The 18,795-nt window shown below is 37.0% G+C and overlaps 1 protein-coding gene across 3 annotated transcripts in view; it reads right to left on the bottom strand.

Moving 5' to 3' along the window:
- Window positions 1-970: 970 nt before the first annotated feature.
- PDE4D (phosphodiesterase 4D) overlaps window positions 971-18,795 on the bottom strand; it is a 563,022-nt gene continuing 545,197 nt past the window's right edge. For all 3 annotated transcript variants that reach the window (XM_043590836.1, XM_043590826.1, XM_043590845.1), the window contains 8 exons: window positions 17,885-18,057; window positions 16,956-17,054; window positions 15,942-16,106; window positions 14,827-14,926; window positions 8,476-8,630; window positions 7,469-7,591; window positions 6,570-6,752; window positions 971-5,856 (listed from right to left, as the gene is read on the bottom strand). In XM_043590836.1, the coding sequence (XP_043446771.1) occupies window positions 5,440-5,856; window positions 6,570-6,752; window positions 7,469-7,591; window positions 8,476-8,630; window positions 14,827-14,926; window positions 15,942-16,106; window positions 16,956-17,054; window positions 17,885-18,057 (1,415 nt within the window). In that variant the 3' untranslated portion in view covers window positions 971-5,439. The remainder of the gene's footprint in view (window positions 5,857-6,569; window positions 6,753-7,468; window positions 7,592-8,475; window positions 8,631-14,826; window positions 14,927-15,941; window positions 16,107-16,955; window positions 17,055-17,884; window positions 18,058-18,795) is intronic.

Raw genomic sequence — 18,795 nt, forward strand, 5'->3', positions numbered from 1 at the left:
TGGTCTCAGCATTAAGAATTTCTCTAAGACCCCAAAATGTCTTATCACATTGAATTATATCCAGTATCAGTTTGGTGGCTATATTCAACAAATATTAAACACTTACTGTCCAACAAGGCATGGGTTTACGTGTAAGGGATATACCAGTAAGCAGACTTTGCTCTCATGGAGCTATGTTCTGGTGTGAGAGACAGTGAACAAATACACAGATATACACGTCAATTTATAATAAGCATTACAAAGGAAATAAAGCAGGGTAAGGGATAAAGAGTGTTGGGGGACCGCTGCCTTCCTTCCACTTTCTCTAGGGCTCTCAAGTCATTAGTACTTCAGACATTTACAAGTACAGTTAACCTGTCTGGACACCCTTCCGTTTCCTATCAACTCTCCCTTCTTGCCTGGTTACCTCTCACTATGCTTCGGCACTCAGCCCCAAATCGCTTCCTTAAGGAAGCCTCCTTTGGCCCTCTGGAAGAAATCAAGTTCGGATTCCTGCTTAATCACAGTACCCGGGCTTCTTTGTTGTACGGTACACTTAATGATGATATGTGTTGGAAGTGTTCAATGCCAACGTCCCCTCCAGAGTATGTGCTCATGAAAGCAGAAACTGGCTTGTTCTCTGTTGAATCCCTAGAACCTTGTCGTTGGGAGAGTATGTACCAAACAATTGTTAAATGTCTGAGTAACTCGGTATACCAGAACACTTCATTAAGCAGAGAAGTCCCCTTCCCAACCCTATTTGAAAACAGTGCTTCATCTTAGGGGTCATCTAAATAGTTTGGGCAATTCTCTCTGTAACAAAGTGAATCTACATAATTTATTTGGTGTCACTGGATTATGAGTACTAACTTAATGCTACTATTCTCCTTGCATTTAATTTCATCCATCTTCAACATTCTTGGAAACCTGTGCTGACTGGCCTACATTTTAAAATGAATAATCTTTTATTTGTAAAAGATTGAGTCATAAATAGGCAGAATCAACCCATGCTTTTATTTTCATTGCATATAAAAATTTCATATGAAGGTATTGATGTACAGTACTATCCCCATGGGCTGTAAAGAGGCTAAGAAACCACTAAAAGAATCATCATCATTTGTAATGCGCACACACAATTTACCACTCTGAAAACATATCCTAAGAAATAAAATTAAAAACAACTAAAATCAGGAAGGATTTTTTCATAATTATAGTGTCCCCTTTGTACTGTTTAAAACAAAAGTAATCAAATTCCTTTGGGCCAGGGCTGCTAAAATCTACAGTTTGTGTCAAAAAAATAAAATAAAGTAATAGGAGGCTCATTTTTTCTAGAAAAAGAATATCTCACTAAGTCACATGTTCTGAGGGCTGGGCAAGAGTGGGAGGCAGTTTCCATGCCACCCACTGGGAATTTTTCAACGCTTTTGGGAGTTGACCACAACAACAAGGTTAACTTTTAAAATTCTACAGCCATAGAACTTTTGCAGAAACAAATTCCAGAGAATGGCGAATCATTTTTGTGTGAACTGGCATCATATAAAAACTGTTTTATCTTTAGATTCACATACATATAGAAATTTGGTTGATCTTAGGTAAAGTCAAATTCCAGGGTTAAAAAAAAATGACCTTTTCATATTACATTTTCTTTTCTTTTTCATATCACAAATTCTCATGACAGGAGCTAATGAATAAATGACTGACCATCACGTGTGACCTATGGCTCTAGTTTCAAATCAAGTTCATTTGCCTATGTGCTAAAGCAGTGAAAATGATTTTGTTACCATTGGACAAGAATATATTTTCCCAAGTAGTGTTTGAAAGTTAAAAAAAAAATAAAACAATCAGATGTAACTAACTGAAGTAGCTCCTGATCAAGAGATAGGAAGAAGAATCATTATATATCCAGTGCTGTTTCACAGCAAGAAGTACTTAAAAGCTTGTAAGTCAGAAGGGTGTCAGAATCTTCCAGAGGTTGACTGTGGTTTTCTAAATTCCAGCTGTTGCCAGAAATCCAATTGGTTCAAAGCTTGGATGTAAAATGCCCAGCCCTAGCCCGCCCCCATTGTCTTACTTTCAAATGCAGCAAAACAGAAGAAAATATTGGTTAAAGTTAAGGCACAGCCCTGGGACCAAAGACCTGCAGCTATGTTTTTTAAATTTATATATCTTTATGTATTTTATAGTTTTCTTGAATCTTCCATAAACAAGCTCTAAGGTGACAAGACTATATATATTACAGGAGAAAAGAAAATGTACAAGGAGTATGTATACACACCATTCATTCTCTCACCAAGAGTTTCCAAATATATCAACACCATCCCATCGTGGGATGATGTTTTAATAAGAACTGATAATTTACAATTAACATTACAGTATGTACATTACAATAAATACATGGTTGTAAACAGACAAACAAGACTGTATTACAGGTAAGGTCATTTGGTGAGAAAAAAAATGCATGGCACAAAAAATAAATAATGCATTCAAAAATTATCATAAAGCTTTCTGTAAAATCCATTTCATTCAAGTTTTTTTTTCCTTGTCTGCAATTTGTTCTATCTACATTATTTTCTTGTGAATTTTAAGTGATGTAAAAGAAAATTAAAACAGCATTATTGTGTTTAGTAACTTGCAAGCTGAAATGTACTGGTTTTATGCAAACTTGGACTTTTTTTCCCCATACAGTACCCAGATATTGCATTTTCTTATGGCATTTTAGGAAATGTAAAGCCACTTGTAAAAGGATGTTCTCTGTAAAGCGGTGCATAATTCTGAAGCACACTTTGGCAAGAGAGAAGGGAAGAGAAAGAAGGGAGAGGATAAGCAGACTGTACAGTGCATTAGTCTCTGTCTCTTGGATATTGCCTTTTCTACAATTTGATTGTCCATCGGTGAGTATCTTCACAACACGTGATCATTATAAACCAACAAGTTGAAAACAAAACAACTCTGCATTTCAATGCAGTTACAAATCCTTTCAGGTCCGGATTTGTGACATATTGCTACTTTTATTTTTTTCTATTATTATCAAGATTTTAGGCACTCTGTGGGGGAAATACCAAGCAGTAGTGAGAGGAGGGAATGAGAATATTTTGGATAAAGGAATACACTCTAGATTGTTTGCCTTTTCTTCTAGACTTCCATCAAGAACAAATAAAACAAGTTTTCAACTGTTCTTCTGAAACCACTTGGCTAACCACAGGACTTTATTTGAAAGATTACTGATTTTTTTTCAGGGAAGAGGGTGGAAATCTGATCATTAATTAGTTGATTCCTGTTCTGCTCTAAGAACAGATCAGAGCTACATAATTTTTCTGTCAGAAGTTCCCTGGTGGATCTCCGGGGATTCAAATAGGGACTATGTTTAGCTTGGGTCATTTCCCCTGGCTGATGACTTGGTTATTAGTCGCCAGAAGGCCCTTGAGAAATCCCAAATATAAATGCTTTTCAGGGTTTTAAGTTTTCTTGACTGTTTATTTTCCATAAATAATATCAATGTGAAAAATGACTATTTGGGCTCCAAATTCTTCATAGACAAGGCAAATACTTTACTAAGAGCTGGAATGGACAGAACATCCAGACTAGGTAAGTGCCCCAGGATGCCAATTGAAGGTAAATACTGGAAAGTAATCCCTAAAATTGTAATACATTTCTTGGTGCTAAATGCAGCCAAGAATTAGCTCTGTTACTTAGGTAGAATCTTCTTACCCATCCTAGTATTTTAGGGTGGCATTATATTACCAAACCTCTGGTGCCAGCAGCATCATCAACTTCTTTCCCTTGGTGCATTTAATATTCTCCTCTACAAGACATACTTGTGGACCAGTGATAACTGTGAGAGCAATTTCTACATTACGAGGCTATCCATTAAGGAAGAGTAGTTGCTACACTTAAGATCTCTTCTCAAGAATATTCCTCATATAGTTCTTAATCCCATGGTGAAATCATGGAAACAAAGAGCATTAGTTGTACTGGTGTTTGTTAATATACTCTGCTAATATTTTAAAAAATTACCTAGCTAGCTGTTAACTTTTCTGTGTAAATCAAGAGTTAAAGTTAGGCATTATATTTGGCCTTGTGGTAGAAATAAATGGTGACTCTAGCCTGACTACCTGCTACTTTCCATCACTCAGAATGGTGGTGATATATTTGATAAGACCCCATCTAGTGAACATGGACAGAGATTCAAACACACACTAAATAATAAAGCAGCACAAGGGGAAAAAAGTTCTTACTACAACTGACTGTGAAAACAATAGAAACGAGCATAAAATGTGAGGGTTATTACAAAGACATGCACTTGTGAAATGAGGGTCTATTGACACAGCAAAAAGTTATCAGAAGACACTAAGTAGGAAAATACCTAAAAAAGACCATTTTAGCTACTGTGTATTTATATATCTCTTACTTGCTTCAGACAACACCAACTGATGATTGTTTATGAGGCTTAAGACACATTAGACAGAATGCACATCAAAGTATCACAGAACAAATATTCACTTTGTACACCGTGAAAAAAATATCAGTGAGAGCAACTCTGCTTATCTGAAAAGACTGAAATGAAAAGCAAAGTAAATGAAGACCTACAAAAAGGGTTTCCTGCAACATAAAATTGGTTTCTGTTTTAAAATATGGAAGTCATTGGTATATAAAACAATGAATCACTACAAATCAGTTAATTGCTATGAACTATAAGGTGCAAGTAAAATTCGTAAATTAGATTTATCCAGTGTAGCACAGATTTGTACTGAAAACTTGCAAGTTACTCCTTAGAAAAAAATAACCAGTGGCAGATGAAGTTTTGAACATAGTTTTTTAAATATAATACCTCAGTACATTTAATAATAAAAGTAAGCTCTACAAAAAATCTGTTTTACATATCATACAAAATGTAGAGGTCAGTGCAGCTCAGTGAACCACACTATACAGTCATGTATCAGGAAGACTTGAAATTAGAAAATTATGCAATTTCTGTGGCTCATCTTCCTCCTGGTAACAGATTCATGCTGTGTCCTGTTCCTGACACATTTGTTGCTTCATCCATGAGTTCACTCTGTCTGTGTAATGCCTTCTTTCTGCTGAAAATATTGCAAACAAATAAAAAGTAAAGAAACCCCAAATCATAACAACTTTTGGGCTGCCCGATGAGCCACTCTATTGAAAACATTTTGCAGTTGATTTTCTCTTTGTCAGCTCTACCAAGCTGAAATCTTGTTAAAATGCTGTTCGTGAAGATGTCCCCCTTGCTCCGATGACATGGAGGTGAAAAAACTGGTTACAATATTCCTGAGCGCCAGACTGAGTAGTCAAGGTCAGTTTTGTTCAACAAACATCCTGGCAGATGACAGTGAGGTGTGACCATGGTTGTGGCATGTGACATGCACTTTGGAAACAATTTTTCTACTTAAATTAAAAAAAACAAAACAAAACACAACAAAAGGCGTGAAAGTGTTTGCACTGTTACGTGTCAGGAGAATGATCTTCTATTACACAGGCTTCGGGCTGGCTGTCTTCTTCCTCCCCTACCGTCTCTTCTTCCACCTGTTCATCAAGGGGAATTTCAGTCGACTCTGAGTCTTGAGTACACAGAGTCTTGGAGTCACTGCAGCTCGTGTCTTCTTCCACTTGACTTCCACTGTCCTTTTCGGTGTCTGACTCGCCATCTTCCTCTAAAGTTAGTTCAAACTGGAACTTCTCTGTTTGACCCTGCCGGCCTTCCTCCTGGTCATCAGGTGCTGGGGAGGGGCTCTGAGGAATTGTGCTCTGGTACCATTCACGATTGTCCTCCAAAGTGTCCAAAATGTCCTGGGCGTCAGGATGCACGAGGTCTGCCCACGTCTCCCACAGAGGATGAACAATATAGTCTATGAAGCCCACCTATTTAAAAACAATTCCGATTTGAGTATAAGACTTGGGACTATGAAACAATGGAAAAGGTTAACTAGATTCTGCAAATATACCTGAGTATGTATCTACTTACATCAATTTATATATGTAACATAATTTACATTAAAATATAGCAAATATAACATGGCCCACAAATATAACACTGAACACAAGACTTCTAACCTGCGTTTGGTAAAACGGTCACTATTTTAGGCAACAGACCATATAAAAGTACTGTTAATAGCTGGTGAAAATTAGCAAGAATTCTTATTTCAGGAGTATGTTTATACTGTAAAAAATTCCATTTGTTTACATAGTAGGGTATCAGACCTGGCCTTTATTTTAGAATGGCCAATTTATAGGTGAATCCAGACAACTGAAACCAGGCCAGGTACTCTCTGACTTCATACGACTGGATTCACTTATGAGTTCAGATAGCGGAAATTCTCTATATATGTATGCTCTATATGAAAACAGTCATAATGAAAGAATGTGATGTCATGAGAAATGTATATATGACCATATGAATTAAAATCATACGAATGAGAGTTTTTTGGCTCATAAACACTAATATGAAATTGAGCCTTTCGAAAGAAAAATAATTTAAAAAACCCAATGAAATACTGTATGATGTGGATACAAAGCAATCAAACATTCAAGCTGGAGTTTTGTTTTCTCTGCAAACTTTATGCTTAATGCATCACCTGTGATTTTTCCACAGATGCATTGTGCTTGTCACACATAGGACTTATCTCCATGCCCCGCTCTCTCTCTCGGTCTCCTTGGCGGAAGAACTCCTCCATTATGCGGTCAGTCCACTGGCGGTACAGCTGAAGAGGCTTTGTTGGGTTGCTCAGATCTGCACAGTGCACCATATTCTGAAGGACCTAAAATAGACAAACGCTTTCTCTATTCAGCACCTGCTGCTGTTTCTTTTCTTTTCTTCTTTTTTTTTTTCACTAGAAATTCACATTGGATGAATGTGACACTTAGAAATACAAGTAGTGTAAGATTCCTTCCAAACAGCTCAACTATATGTCTGTGTATGGTTCACACTTGTCTTAACAGCCCTAACTTCTGCCACTTCTACCATACCTAAATTTCGTAAGAAACAGTTCATGTGTGCATAGCTGATTAAATCTGGAGCTGCTTCGTGGTTGGTTTTGTGAGAGGTTAGGGTTTTTTTAATGCATATGCAAATGAAGAACCAATAGAATTTATCTGGCTAATTCTCAAGATTCAGAATTTGGTTACTGGGGCGCCTGGGTGGCTCAGTTGGTCAAATGTCTGACTTCGGCTTGGGTCATGATATCACATTTTGTGAGTGTGAGCCCCGCGTCGGGCTCTGTGCTGACAGCTCAGAGCTTGGAGCCTGCTTTGGCTTCTGTGTCTCCCTCTCTCTCTGCCACTCATGCTCTCCCTCTCTCCCCCACTCACGCTCTGTCTCTGTCTCTCTCTCAAAAATAAACATTAAAAAAATACTTTGGTTAAAAATTCTGCTTATAATTACTAAAATCGTAAGTCGGAAGAAAGGAGACAAGTCTTATCAAAGTTAGACACAGACACGTGTGCAGAAACAGAACAAATTCAAATAATGCTTTACCTGAATCCTATCAGAATAATTATCAAGAAGAAGAACTCCAGAACTTGTCACTTTCTTAGTTTCCACCATAGTTTTCAAATCAGCCAGTAGATTCATGTGTTTTGACATGTCTGTTGCAAGTACCTTAAAAGACAAGAGCATTTTAGTAAGGAGCAAAGTCCAGAGGAAAAAAAGTCAGAATTTGCATATGACAATATGAATGCAGAGAATGAAAGAAATGAAAAACCACTGGGGTGTCTGGTGGCAGGGAATGGGAGTCCTACACTACTCATTTGTGCAGCCTCTTCTGCTCTGTAGGGTTTCCTGAAGCCCAGATAAATACATGCAATCTACAGAAGGTTAGCAACCAGCAACCACTTTCATGGTGAAAAAAAGGGATGATACTCCTACGGATAAGAAGTTAGCCCATGTTCTGAAGTTCTTTCTACTCCTTTGAATAGAAAGTGGCACCTGGACTACGATGAAATCATTCAACGTTACTCACAGAGTACTTCAGAAACAGAGTATTCTGGCTAATTTTCCGCTGACCCAAGACACGTAATTCCTACCTTTGTGTGTACAAACTTATAAGTCGTTGATGACCAGAGGTTTTCCTGTGTCTCGTAATCACTGTAAATAATATGCATTAAAAAAAGTCATGGATATCTCTAAATAACACTGTGTACTGACATAAATGTATTTTTTTTCCATTTTGTGAGTGGAAAAAATCCTTTTATACTAATAGCTTTTGTTAGTCACCTTTCCCTGCCTGCCACCAGACTGGAGAACTTCAGAAAACAAAACTAGAATTAAGAGGGTGAGCTGTCACTACTCTTAACTCCCAACTGCCAGAATGAGAAAACCCATTACAGAACATCACTGCCAGCAGCACAGGAGGCTTCTCAGACATAAGGGGCAACAATAGGTTTTGAAACACAAGGTTCCATTTACCTGATACTCATCTCATTCTTATTCTTAAAAAACAACTTGCATCACATCTCTCTTTTTTCCTTTTAGCAGCTACTTACAATGTCAATGACCATCTTCCTTAATGATTGTCTTTGCTTTTTGGTCAGATTCTGGAAAATATCACAGTTTTCTTCCTGAAGCAACTTAAAGCCCACAGCCAGATGATGGTTCTCCAAGACAGAAGAATCATTGTACATCAAGGCAAGTTCAGAGTCTTAAAGAAAGAAAGGAGACAGAAGATAAGCAAAGCCATTTTTTTTCTAAGTTTTTTGTATTCTTCACATTCTAAGATACTTTGGGTTTAAGAAGCATTTTTCTTCCACACCTCTGCTGGCCTTACCATTACAGGAAAATACCCAGGAGAGGATATACTAGTTAATGTATATTAACTAGTGGAAAGAACAATGGAATCTTGGGAGTGAATTCTAATGCTACTGACACATGACAAATCATTTCACTCTGCGGACCTCTCAGCTGTGGCTCTTCTCAAGTGGGAGAAGAGTTGGACCAGATGTTCTTGAGCCCCCCCTCCAGATCTGCCACAGGTAGCTTCATGAGCAGCAGAATGTGACATCACTTTTAACACTGGCAACATCTTAACAGCTTAAGTTGTCATGTTCCTGATAACTACGGACCATTACCCAATATTTCACAGAATGTAAGGATGATGTGATTTTGGACTGTACTCAAGAACAGTTTGGAACAAATGAACAATATACTAGATTTGTTCATGCTGCTTTTACTCATTTTCTTCCACAGTATAGCTTTGAAAGTCAAAGCTTTACTCATTTTTTCCATGTTATTTTCTGAGTATCAAGAGACAGGTGTTCAGCTACCTACATAATAACTCCATGGTGAAGATTTTGCTGCTCCCTTAGGACTGCCCTGGACCTGTATGTTTTAGGCAGCAAGATCCTGCCTCTTTCTTGGTTCCTGTAAATAGCAGACCCAACTCTATAAGGCAGTCATTAAAGAAAATTGGTGTGTTATTCTGTTTCCACTTACGCCACTGTAAACACCAAAAGCACATGTATTTGATCTTTTTTCTGACTAATGTATGGGAAATACACATTCTTTTCTAAGAAAGAGTCATTGCTACTCAATGACTATTTAAAGGAACTAGGAAGGAGAAGAGACGTTCAGGACATACATCTATTGTGAAATCCTATGAATTTACTTGTACTATAGACCTACAAATTTATACATGTAAATTTTTGCTCTGAAACTACAGGAATAGAGATGTCTAGAATACCAAAGAGTAGGTGTGTATGTTCTCTTTTGGGGGGATAAAACAATAATGTTCATTCATTCAGATAGTATCTGGTCAGATCTGACTTTTAAATTGTCTCTAAACGGGGTTCCTGGGTGGTTCACTCACTTAAGCATCTGGCTTCAGTTCAGGTCATGATCTCACAGTTCGTGGGTTCGAGCCCCACATCAGGCTCTGTGCTAACAGCTCAGAGCCTGGAGCTTCCTTCAGATTCTGTGTCTCCCTCTCTCTGCCCCTCCCATCTCCTTCATGCTTCATGTTTATTTCTCGAAAATAAACATCAAAAAAATTTTTTTAAATAGTTTCTGAAACTCTAACTATGAACATTTATCTATAGGTGGTTAAATATATAGAAATAAAAAAATTAATACTATATAGGATTTTAGCACCTGGTATTATTGTTTGTATAGTAGAATCCTATTAAATAAATATATATTGAAAGGAAGGCAAATGTTTTTTGACTGGACAAATAATGCCCAATTAATATTTTATGGTTCTTTTAAGGGAATAAATATGCATGCAGATAAGAGGCATTAATACATGAACTGACTCAGGCTTACAAAAACCCAGACTGACTAATACACCTCATGAAGAAAGAAACAAGAAGTTAAGGCTGTGAGCCTGCAGAAGAACAAGGTGAGCAGCTGTTAGTTTAAGGAAGAGGATGGTCTGTGGTATAGATGCTACAACAAAGAGTCTCAACTCTAATCTATCTAAAGATGCTCTTTCACATAGAAGGTGGTCCAAGAGCCTTGGAATGAGAATCCAGACTGGACAGAAAGCAATGAAAAGACTCCTTACTGAGTGGATCTCCCCCACTGCCTCTCCAGTTTTGGGGCTGTTGACAGGAAGGTGGTGGATACTGTTGCAACTGAATCTCAGGGCAGTCATTTAACTTTCTACTCTTCCTTAGGGCTGAAGGCACGTGGTAACATCTAACGAAAGATTTTGCAGCTCCTGAGAAGTTTATTTGCCAAAGATGCTACCATAGTACTTCTACATAGAGTCCTTGAAAGTTCAGGAATCATCAGAAAGTTGCCTTCATACTATGCTCTAAGGTACAGTAGTACAGAGGCAGAGGTAGGGTCCAGAGTAAGAAAATACATTATAGAACATTTCTGTTGAAACCTGTTCATCTTCAAAGCTCAGTACAAGTCCATGAAGCCTTTCCTGATTACCACAGGTGGAACTGCTCACTTTCTGCTGTAAACTCCTTTATACTTTGTACCACTCATTTGGCACTAATCACATTCCAATTTATTTGTCATCATCTCTGTGCGTGTCTTAACAGTCTCTTCCATAGACCTCCCAACCCACTTAGAGACTTAAGACCCTATATAAAGTGAAAAGTTATTCATCTGATGTGCATGGTTCTCTGGTTTATCCTGGCACTTCTAAACAACATATTTCTCCTTGAAATGGGGGAGGAAGTGGTAGTTTTATTTTCTACCTGCCAAGGACAAAGGATTATAACTGTTTGACTCACTCAATTCATTCACTCTCTACGTCCATAACCTGTATTATTTTTCTCCACCAAACTAGTGCTATCAGATATTCACGTGTTATAGTCCTTTTTTTTTCCAGCCAAATGAAAGCTTTTCACAGCCAGACCACTGTCTTGCCCACCCATATATCCCTAGTGCCTAGAACACTGTTTGGCACATAGTAGACTCTCAATATTTTTTTGTTGGCTAAAATAACAATCTCTGTAGTATTTCTATATAATCACACTTCATGAAAATGAATTTATCCTTGTTTTGAAAGTGTTATATTTAAGCAGAAAATAACTTTTTATATATAACCCACAGATAGGGCTATGGAAAGCTTATTTTAAAATGAGACTAGAGAAATAAAAGTGTGTGTGCACTGGTAGCTAAATCTAGCTCCAGTTTAATATAAGTGAAACGCTTCTGCTCTTGGAAATCAAAACCATATGACTAATGTGACTAAATCTTTTCCCCTAGAGCTTAGGCATCTTTGCTATAAACCCGAATTACTTGTTTTCCAAGTAAAATTTAATACTATATATATTCTGCACCTCTGACAACGCTTTATTGTTTGAGAAAAGAATGCTGTGAAGTCAAATGCTTTGTTAGGATAAATACTCTCCAGCATGTTATATTCAAAACCATATGATGCTATTTACATTTTGTGAGTTTATTTACATGTACTGTCCTTGAAAAAGACTTACACAGCTTCTCTCCCTGGAATTTCAACTTCTTAAAATCCTACTCAGATTCCTCTACTCCCCCATATCATTTACAAAACATAGCCATCTGCGCCAGGTAGAAATGATGTCTCTATTTTCAAAACCTCCAGCCTGTTAACAATGAATGTATGTATCATTACTATCAAATGATTTGGCGCCTACAGTGGAACAAATGATGGAAATTATTGTCACAACTAAGAAGCAGAGGAGAGTCTGGACTGGGAAGCAGCCAGGTGAGTTCCAGAAAGAACTCTTCTTCCAGAAGGGGCCATGCAAACTCACTGTGCCTCTAGCCTCCTTAAAATAGGACGCGTGACCCCCCAGCTATGGGTTTATAAATGCATAAATTACAAGAAACAGATTCAACCCTGGGCTTTGGACAAGTTGGTAGCACCAGCTCCAAGGTGAGAGCTGAGAGTGGGCTTGTGTGAGCCACTGAGGGTCAATCAATCCATGAAAACAACAAGAAACTTACACTGTCTATAAAAAAGGGTTTGCGGCAAACTAAAAATAATCACATAATTTTGATAGAGTATTTCATAAAGCTTTTTATTATAAGTTTACAAGTTATGAGAGGGACTCCTTTATAGAGCACTGTGAAGTTAAAACTTACTTCTTGTCACCGTTACTTGCTAAGCCTCTTCTGTGTCCTGAAATAAAATGCCTGCTGGCATGACCCCTAGTCAAAAGCTAACTAAGGGAGTGAATTCTCCCAAGGACCTGGGGCCCTGATCAACCCTGGGATACCTTCCTGTACCAGGTGATGATGCTGATTCATTCACTCAGGAATAACACAGCCTCCTCACACTCCATTGTCAAGAAAACATCAGCAGTCCAAAGCTGCCCTGGGAGCTGTTAACCTCCCGGTGTTGCTGAGGTCTCACAGAAAGGAGATCCTCATGCCATCATGGAGTGATAGAGTACTTCCAGAAGCAGGACCAGGTGCCCTTCCCCCTTGGGCAAGTCATCAGTGAGATGACCTAAAACAGACACCACCCTTGGCTGCTGTCACCATGTTTATAATTATCCCCTAAATGTGACCGTTATCTATCTCACGGGGTCTCAGGCTTTGGAGGGCATCAGATTCATCTGTGTACTGAAGCCTCACTAGCTTAAATTACAGACTCCATGGGTACCCTAATGCCTGCCAGAGCCCTCCAGTGCCAGCCTAAGCCCCTGTGACCTTAGAGGGTCTACAAGAGAGAATAATAGAGCTGGTTCTCACTTTTCTTTAAAAAATTATCAGAGTACTTGGAGACTTTATTATCAGTTGTTTCAATTAATTTGTTCTCTAATCTCTTCTTAATTGTGATGTTAGAATAAGAGAACATAGAATACTGTATAAAGTAGAATGCAAAGGTAATACACCAGTCTGTATTTCTGGTGTTAAAGGAAAAATGCATACCTTTTTAAAGGCAGACATTAAAACAAAATTTTTATGTATTAAAAATTTGTAAAATTAGGAACATAACAAGACATGCCTAAGAATCCAAATAATCATGTCAGCTTAAGGAAAAGTGCCAGCATACAGTAAGCTGTACTGTATGACCTCTCTGCTCTTCTCAGGACAGTCAACCCTCAGCACTGATACTATAAACTCATATACCTGCATCTAATGTGTATTAATATTAAGATGTTAATACTTAGTAATGCTTTGATGACTGTTAAAAGCACCCCATCATAGGTTCTCATAAGATAGCTGGAACATGAAATGTTAGTCTGCCTAAACCTGGGTAAGTAACTTCATAAACCAGACTTCTAAAATGTACTTGAATAACCACACCTCTCAGGAAATCCATGACTTTCCCAATCCTCTTACATATCAATGAGTCACTAAGGTGTATTTTGTTACAAAGTAGTCCAGAGGTGAATTGAGATATAAAAATTGATACAATTTTAAAGATCTAAGTTAAATCTCTCAAACTAAGGCTACATTTAAATTGTCTCTTTAAATCTGGCTGCAGCAAAGTATAGGAAATAAACGGGGAATGAAAAGATGCCACAGTTTGACTTCTTTAGTCATGAGAAGGCTATTATCTACAAACTCCTAGAAAAAAAAGAAAAGATTTTTCACAGATATAAAAAAAAACTCTTTTAACAACTTTGAATTTATTTTTTTGTATATAAAAGTAAATTTATAACACTAATTTACCTGTTGTGGGAGGAAATTAAATAATAGTATATTTAAATCATTTACTAATTAATTTCAATTACCCAAAGAACAGAATTTCTGTAAAACTAAAACCTCTTTTCAAAGTCATAGCTCAAGCACTACCTAAACATTCCCTACCAAGGTTTTCTATGCAGCTGTGTGTCAGACATGTCCATATTAGACAGTCTCTACCACTCCTCCTATTTATAAATTCAGCGACAACTTAGTTGTTGAGGTGTCACGAGAAAAAATTTAATGGTTAAAAATATTTAAATAAAAGAGAAATCAGAAGAGACAGTACATCAGAGATGTTCCTATAGCCCTCCAGAGAAGACGGAAAAAGGAAGGGAGGTGGGAGTGGTGGTGGTGGAGAGGAGCAATCATAGCCTCTGAAGAGGATTCAGGGACAATCTCCATAAAGTAAAGAAGGTTTAACATGAATTCTTACAACTTTTCCTGTTTTTATTTAAACCCGGAAGACAATACAACTATCTGAATCTTTCTGCAAACTTCCACTTCTGATTACCTTTGTCTACTGACACAATATTTCTAGAGAAGTACTGGAATGATGTTTTCCAAACACGACATGTATGTGCCTCCTGGGATAGAATGATCATTTTTAGAGCTGGTTTACATTAACACACGCTATCAATAAAATGTGTATTTACACATCTCAAAAGAACATTGTGGCTCTGGAAACATCCCAAGTTTATAAAGACCCTCATTCAGTCTCAAATGTACAAAGGAAAGTTTTTTTTTGCAAAATAAATTTTACTCACTTGTATTGATCAGAAACTGATTTGACACACCCGGATGATCTACATCATGTATTGCACTGGCAAAAATTGCTGCAAGAATCTCCAAATCTGTAAACACGGCCTGTAAAACCAGATAGTATAAATAATAACATTATTACTCTACAATAATACAAATTAAAAGTATATACAAATGTGAAATTACTTCCTAGAATTTGATGGAAAACAAAATTAAGCTTCAAAATATTTAACAGCTTATTGTAGAAGTATTTAAGATGTTTAAGGATATTGTGGAAATGTACATAAAATTAATGACAAGAGTGATTATTTTCTTTCATTCAAACCAGGAACTCCTAATCTCAGCAGAATTAACATTTGGTTCCAGATTAATTCTTTGTTGTGGGATGCTATCCCGTGCATTGTAGTACTGTTAACAGGATCCCTAACCTCTATCCATGAGACACCAGTACCATCTATTGTCAGGTTGTGACAGACAACAATTATCTCCACATATTGCCAAATGTCCTTGGGGGATCAGGGTAGGAGGAAAAAGGAAGAACCACCCCTCAGTTGAGAACCACTCACTCAAATGGTGAGGTATGAACACAATTATACAATGAAAACAATCTGAGCTAAAAAATACATTAGCAAAAGGGAATCTTTTCCCCAAATGATTAAGGAAATCAAATTGTCTTAATTAGCATTCAATGGAACACATTCTTAAAATCAGGAAGAATTAAAGATGTGTTTCTGAAAAATTCTACGAAAAATATCAAAGCACTATCTACATTTTATAAGTAATAATCATCCTTTCAACTATAAATACAAAAGCCATCAGACTAAATTTCAAAAAACTAATAATTGAAACTGAATAAGCCAGATGTACTTTATGGAATGTTCACTAGGTCATTTCAAAGCAGTATCACAAACACATGAATCCCTAAATCTCTGACTAACACATACAGGCAAAATTCATCAAAGACTGAACTGTTTATTGACAACAAATCTTCCCCCTGTAACTCAACATACTACCAATGAAGCCAATTATTTCCTGCCCCGCATACCCTTCAGTATAAATGTTTAAGAGATGCTTAAGAACAGCAGGTTAATGGTCTCAATGTTTTAGAAACCAGATTTACCTCCAAAGCAGGTGTAGATAACAGCACATGTGTTGACTGGACCACATCTGCAGCATGAATATTGTTGTGGTAAGCCACATCAGCATGGTAATGGTCTTCCAGGGTCATAAGGTATGTAATCAAAGTGTCTACTGGAATTTTAAATGTTTTTAATAAATCCCGTTCCTGTAGGAAAGAAAATCCTCTTCACATTTTGGTTTTACATAAAAAGATTTTCCACAGAGTGTGTTAAAAGCAAAACCATACCCAATATCACCTATGGATAACCCAGAAATGGAAAGAGCACTCTTGCAGTGTCTAGTGAAGAAAACGGAACAATTTGAGAATATCCAAGGACGTTGGGGAAAAAACCAGGGTAGGGTTGTCCTGTTGGGGCCCAACATTTGCTTTCCTCAAGAGGAATACTGTTGGGAATGAGCTGCCAACTATAAAAATGTGTGTTCCATAATCATGAAAGCAGCTTCAATCCAGTATTCTTGCCTTAGCTAGTGGATCACACCAACTGGAACTCAAAATGGTCTCTAGAGCTGGACTATGCCAGGCCAGTACCGAGGGATCTACAGCCTCAACTCCTCATTTATATCCTAATTCTCAGCTGGGGCAAAAGCTCAACAAGAGTGGGAAGAGGACACAGAGAAGAGAGCAGTACAAAAAACAATGACTGAAGAAAATATAATTTAAGGTAAGTCAGCAACAAGAAGTTTATTCATTTTTTAGTTAGCACTCCATTCTTGCTGCAAGAAGTCATGTAGATTTTTAAAAATCATGCTTGAATTTTCCCACATGACCTCTTCTTCTTAAGTGGAAAAACAATAACAAAACTAGTTTAGTTGTATTTGACCCCACACTCTAACCTTTGTTATCATGTGTCCCTTGATATGGGGCAAATAAGAAAAAAGTATCAAAATAAGCAAAAGAGGGTGACTAGTAAAGAAGATTAAACACAAGCACATTTCACACACTAGACATTGTATCACCAAAAAAAGGAAAGGTGACAGAATTTAACCATGTTACCTGAAAAATAGTATGCATGATAACAGTCAAAGGCCGGTTACCGGACAGCTCTGCTATTCTGAAAACATGAAGGCCCCATTTGTTTACATCTTCTAGTTCCTGGGGTTAAATAAAGATTGAAAAAATTATGAGGCAGAAGTAGAACACAAATCAATGAGCATGGTCATTTAAACATTACTGACTTTAGCAAAAATAATGTTAAGTTAAAAAAAAAGATTCATTTTAAATGCAATGGATGCACCGTGTAAGTACAGGCAAACTTTAGGTAAACCCACTTAAATGTACTGAAAACTGCATAGTATGGCTTAACCTAATGACTTTGCCAATACAACGTTACTTACATGTCTTGACTACCAATCTCAAGGCATTTCTTTTATAGATAAAATCTGTTCACAAAACCTTAACTATTCTGAAACCCAAAAGATATAAGATTTCTAAATCTTTAAGCTTGAATAATCAAACATAGATGTAAAAAAGTAAGAAACATATAACCTAACCACCTGTCTAAATCCACATATTAATAATACCCAAATTATTTATTTATTTACTTACTTATATTTAACATTTATTCAGTTTTGAGAGAGAGAGAGACAGAGCGCGAGCGGAGTGCGGCAGAGAGAGGGGAAGACACAAAATCTGAAGCAGGCTCTAGGGTCTGAGCTGTCAGCACAGAGCCTGATGTGGGGCTTGAAACAATGAACCATGAGATCATGACCGGAGACAAAGTCGATCACTTAACTGACTGAGCCACCCAGGCACCCCAATACCCAAAAAATTTATAAATAACTTTATAAAGTACTTTCCCACCTTCCAAAAGAAAATAACCCCACAAATTAATGAACTATTCCATCTATTTAAAAGAGAATCTATCAAAATTTATTAAAAAGCATCCCTGCATAATATGATCACAGTCCTTAAAATCATCTTACCTTGGCAAGGACATCTTCTTGTTCAGTTTTAACCCCAAATCTCGGGATGCTTGAATTTGTCAAACTGGAGCTGTGCATCAACTTCTTGACCCCGCTGATCTGAGACATTGGCCTTTTCTTTTTCTCCTTTTCCTTCTGAGTTGGAGAAGGAATTTCCACTTCATGTTGCTTATCTTAAGAAATTTAGAAAATGTTCTACATTTACTATGAATTCAATGTGAGTTAATACTTTTTAATCATAACATCCATAACTGAACAGGTTTTAATTAATCATTGTATGTTCCATAAAATGTTTTCAAGAAACACTTCTTTTAGAGAAGCTGAGTATTTACAACTGATGTGGACTTACTATGTATGATACCCTTAAGCACAAAATTGAGCAAGTACATCCCACTGCAAAATAATTAACATCAAATGTATTGAGTGGTTACTACTTGGATAGAATGTCATAGTAAATTTTTTGCAAGACTTATGATAGCAGAGTTGGATAAAGCAAAACATATTGGTTATTTCAACTGTTCATCAACTCCGTCCCTATTTGAAATCACTTAGTGGCTTAGAAATTGCTCTTGCCCACTAAGTATTCCAGTTTTAATACCTACTTTGAAAAGGAAGGAACTTCATACAGAAATATCATAAAAACAGCACTGGGTGAACCTAAGGGCTTAGTGAAATGGGTCATAATGTAAGGATAAACACAATATATTTGAATGGCTTAGATTGTTTCTGTTATTTTATATTTTCTGTACCATAGTGAGATAACGGTTATGATATAACAAGGGGAGCACAGAGAACCACCAACAGCATGTGATAAATAATTGTCAGATTCAACTGTTATTTTCAAATAAAAGACCTAAGTAGATGCGCCTCAGTTTACTCATCCACTATTTCAAGGCAGTGAGCTCCTCTAA

This window comes from Prionailurus bengalensis, chromosome A1, assembly GCF_016509475.1.
Source record: "Prionailurus bengalensis isolate Pbe53 chromosome A1, Fcat_Pben_1.1_paternal_pri, whole genome shotgun sequence".
NCBI lineage: Eukaryota > Metazoa > Chordata > Mammalia > Carnivora > Felidae > Prionailurus > Prionailurus bengalensis.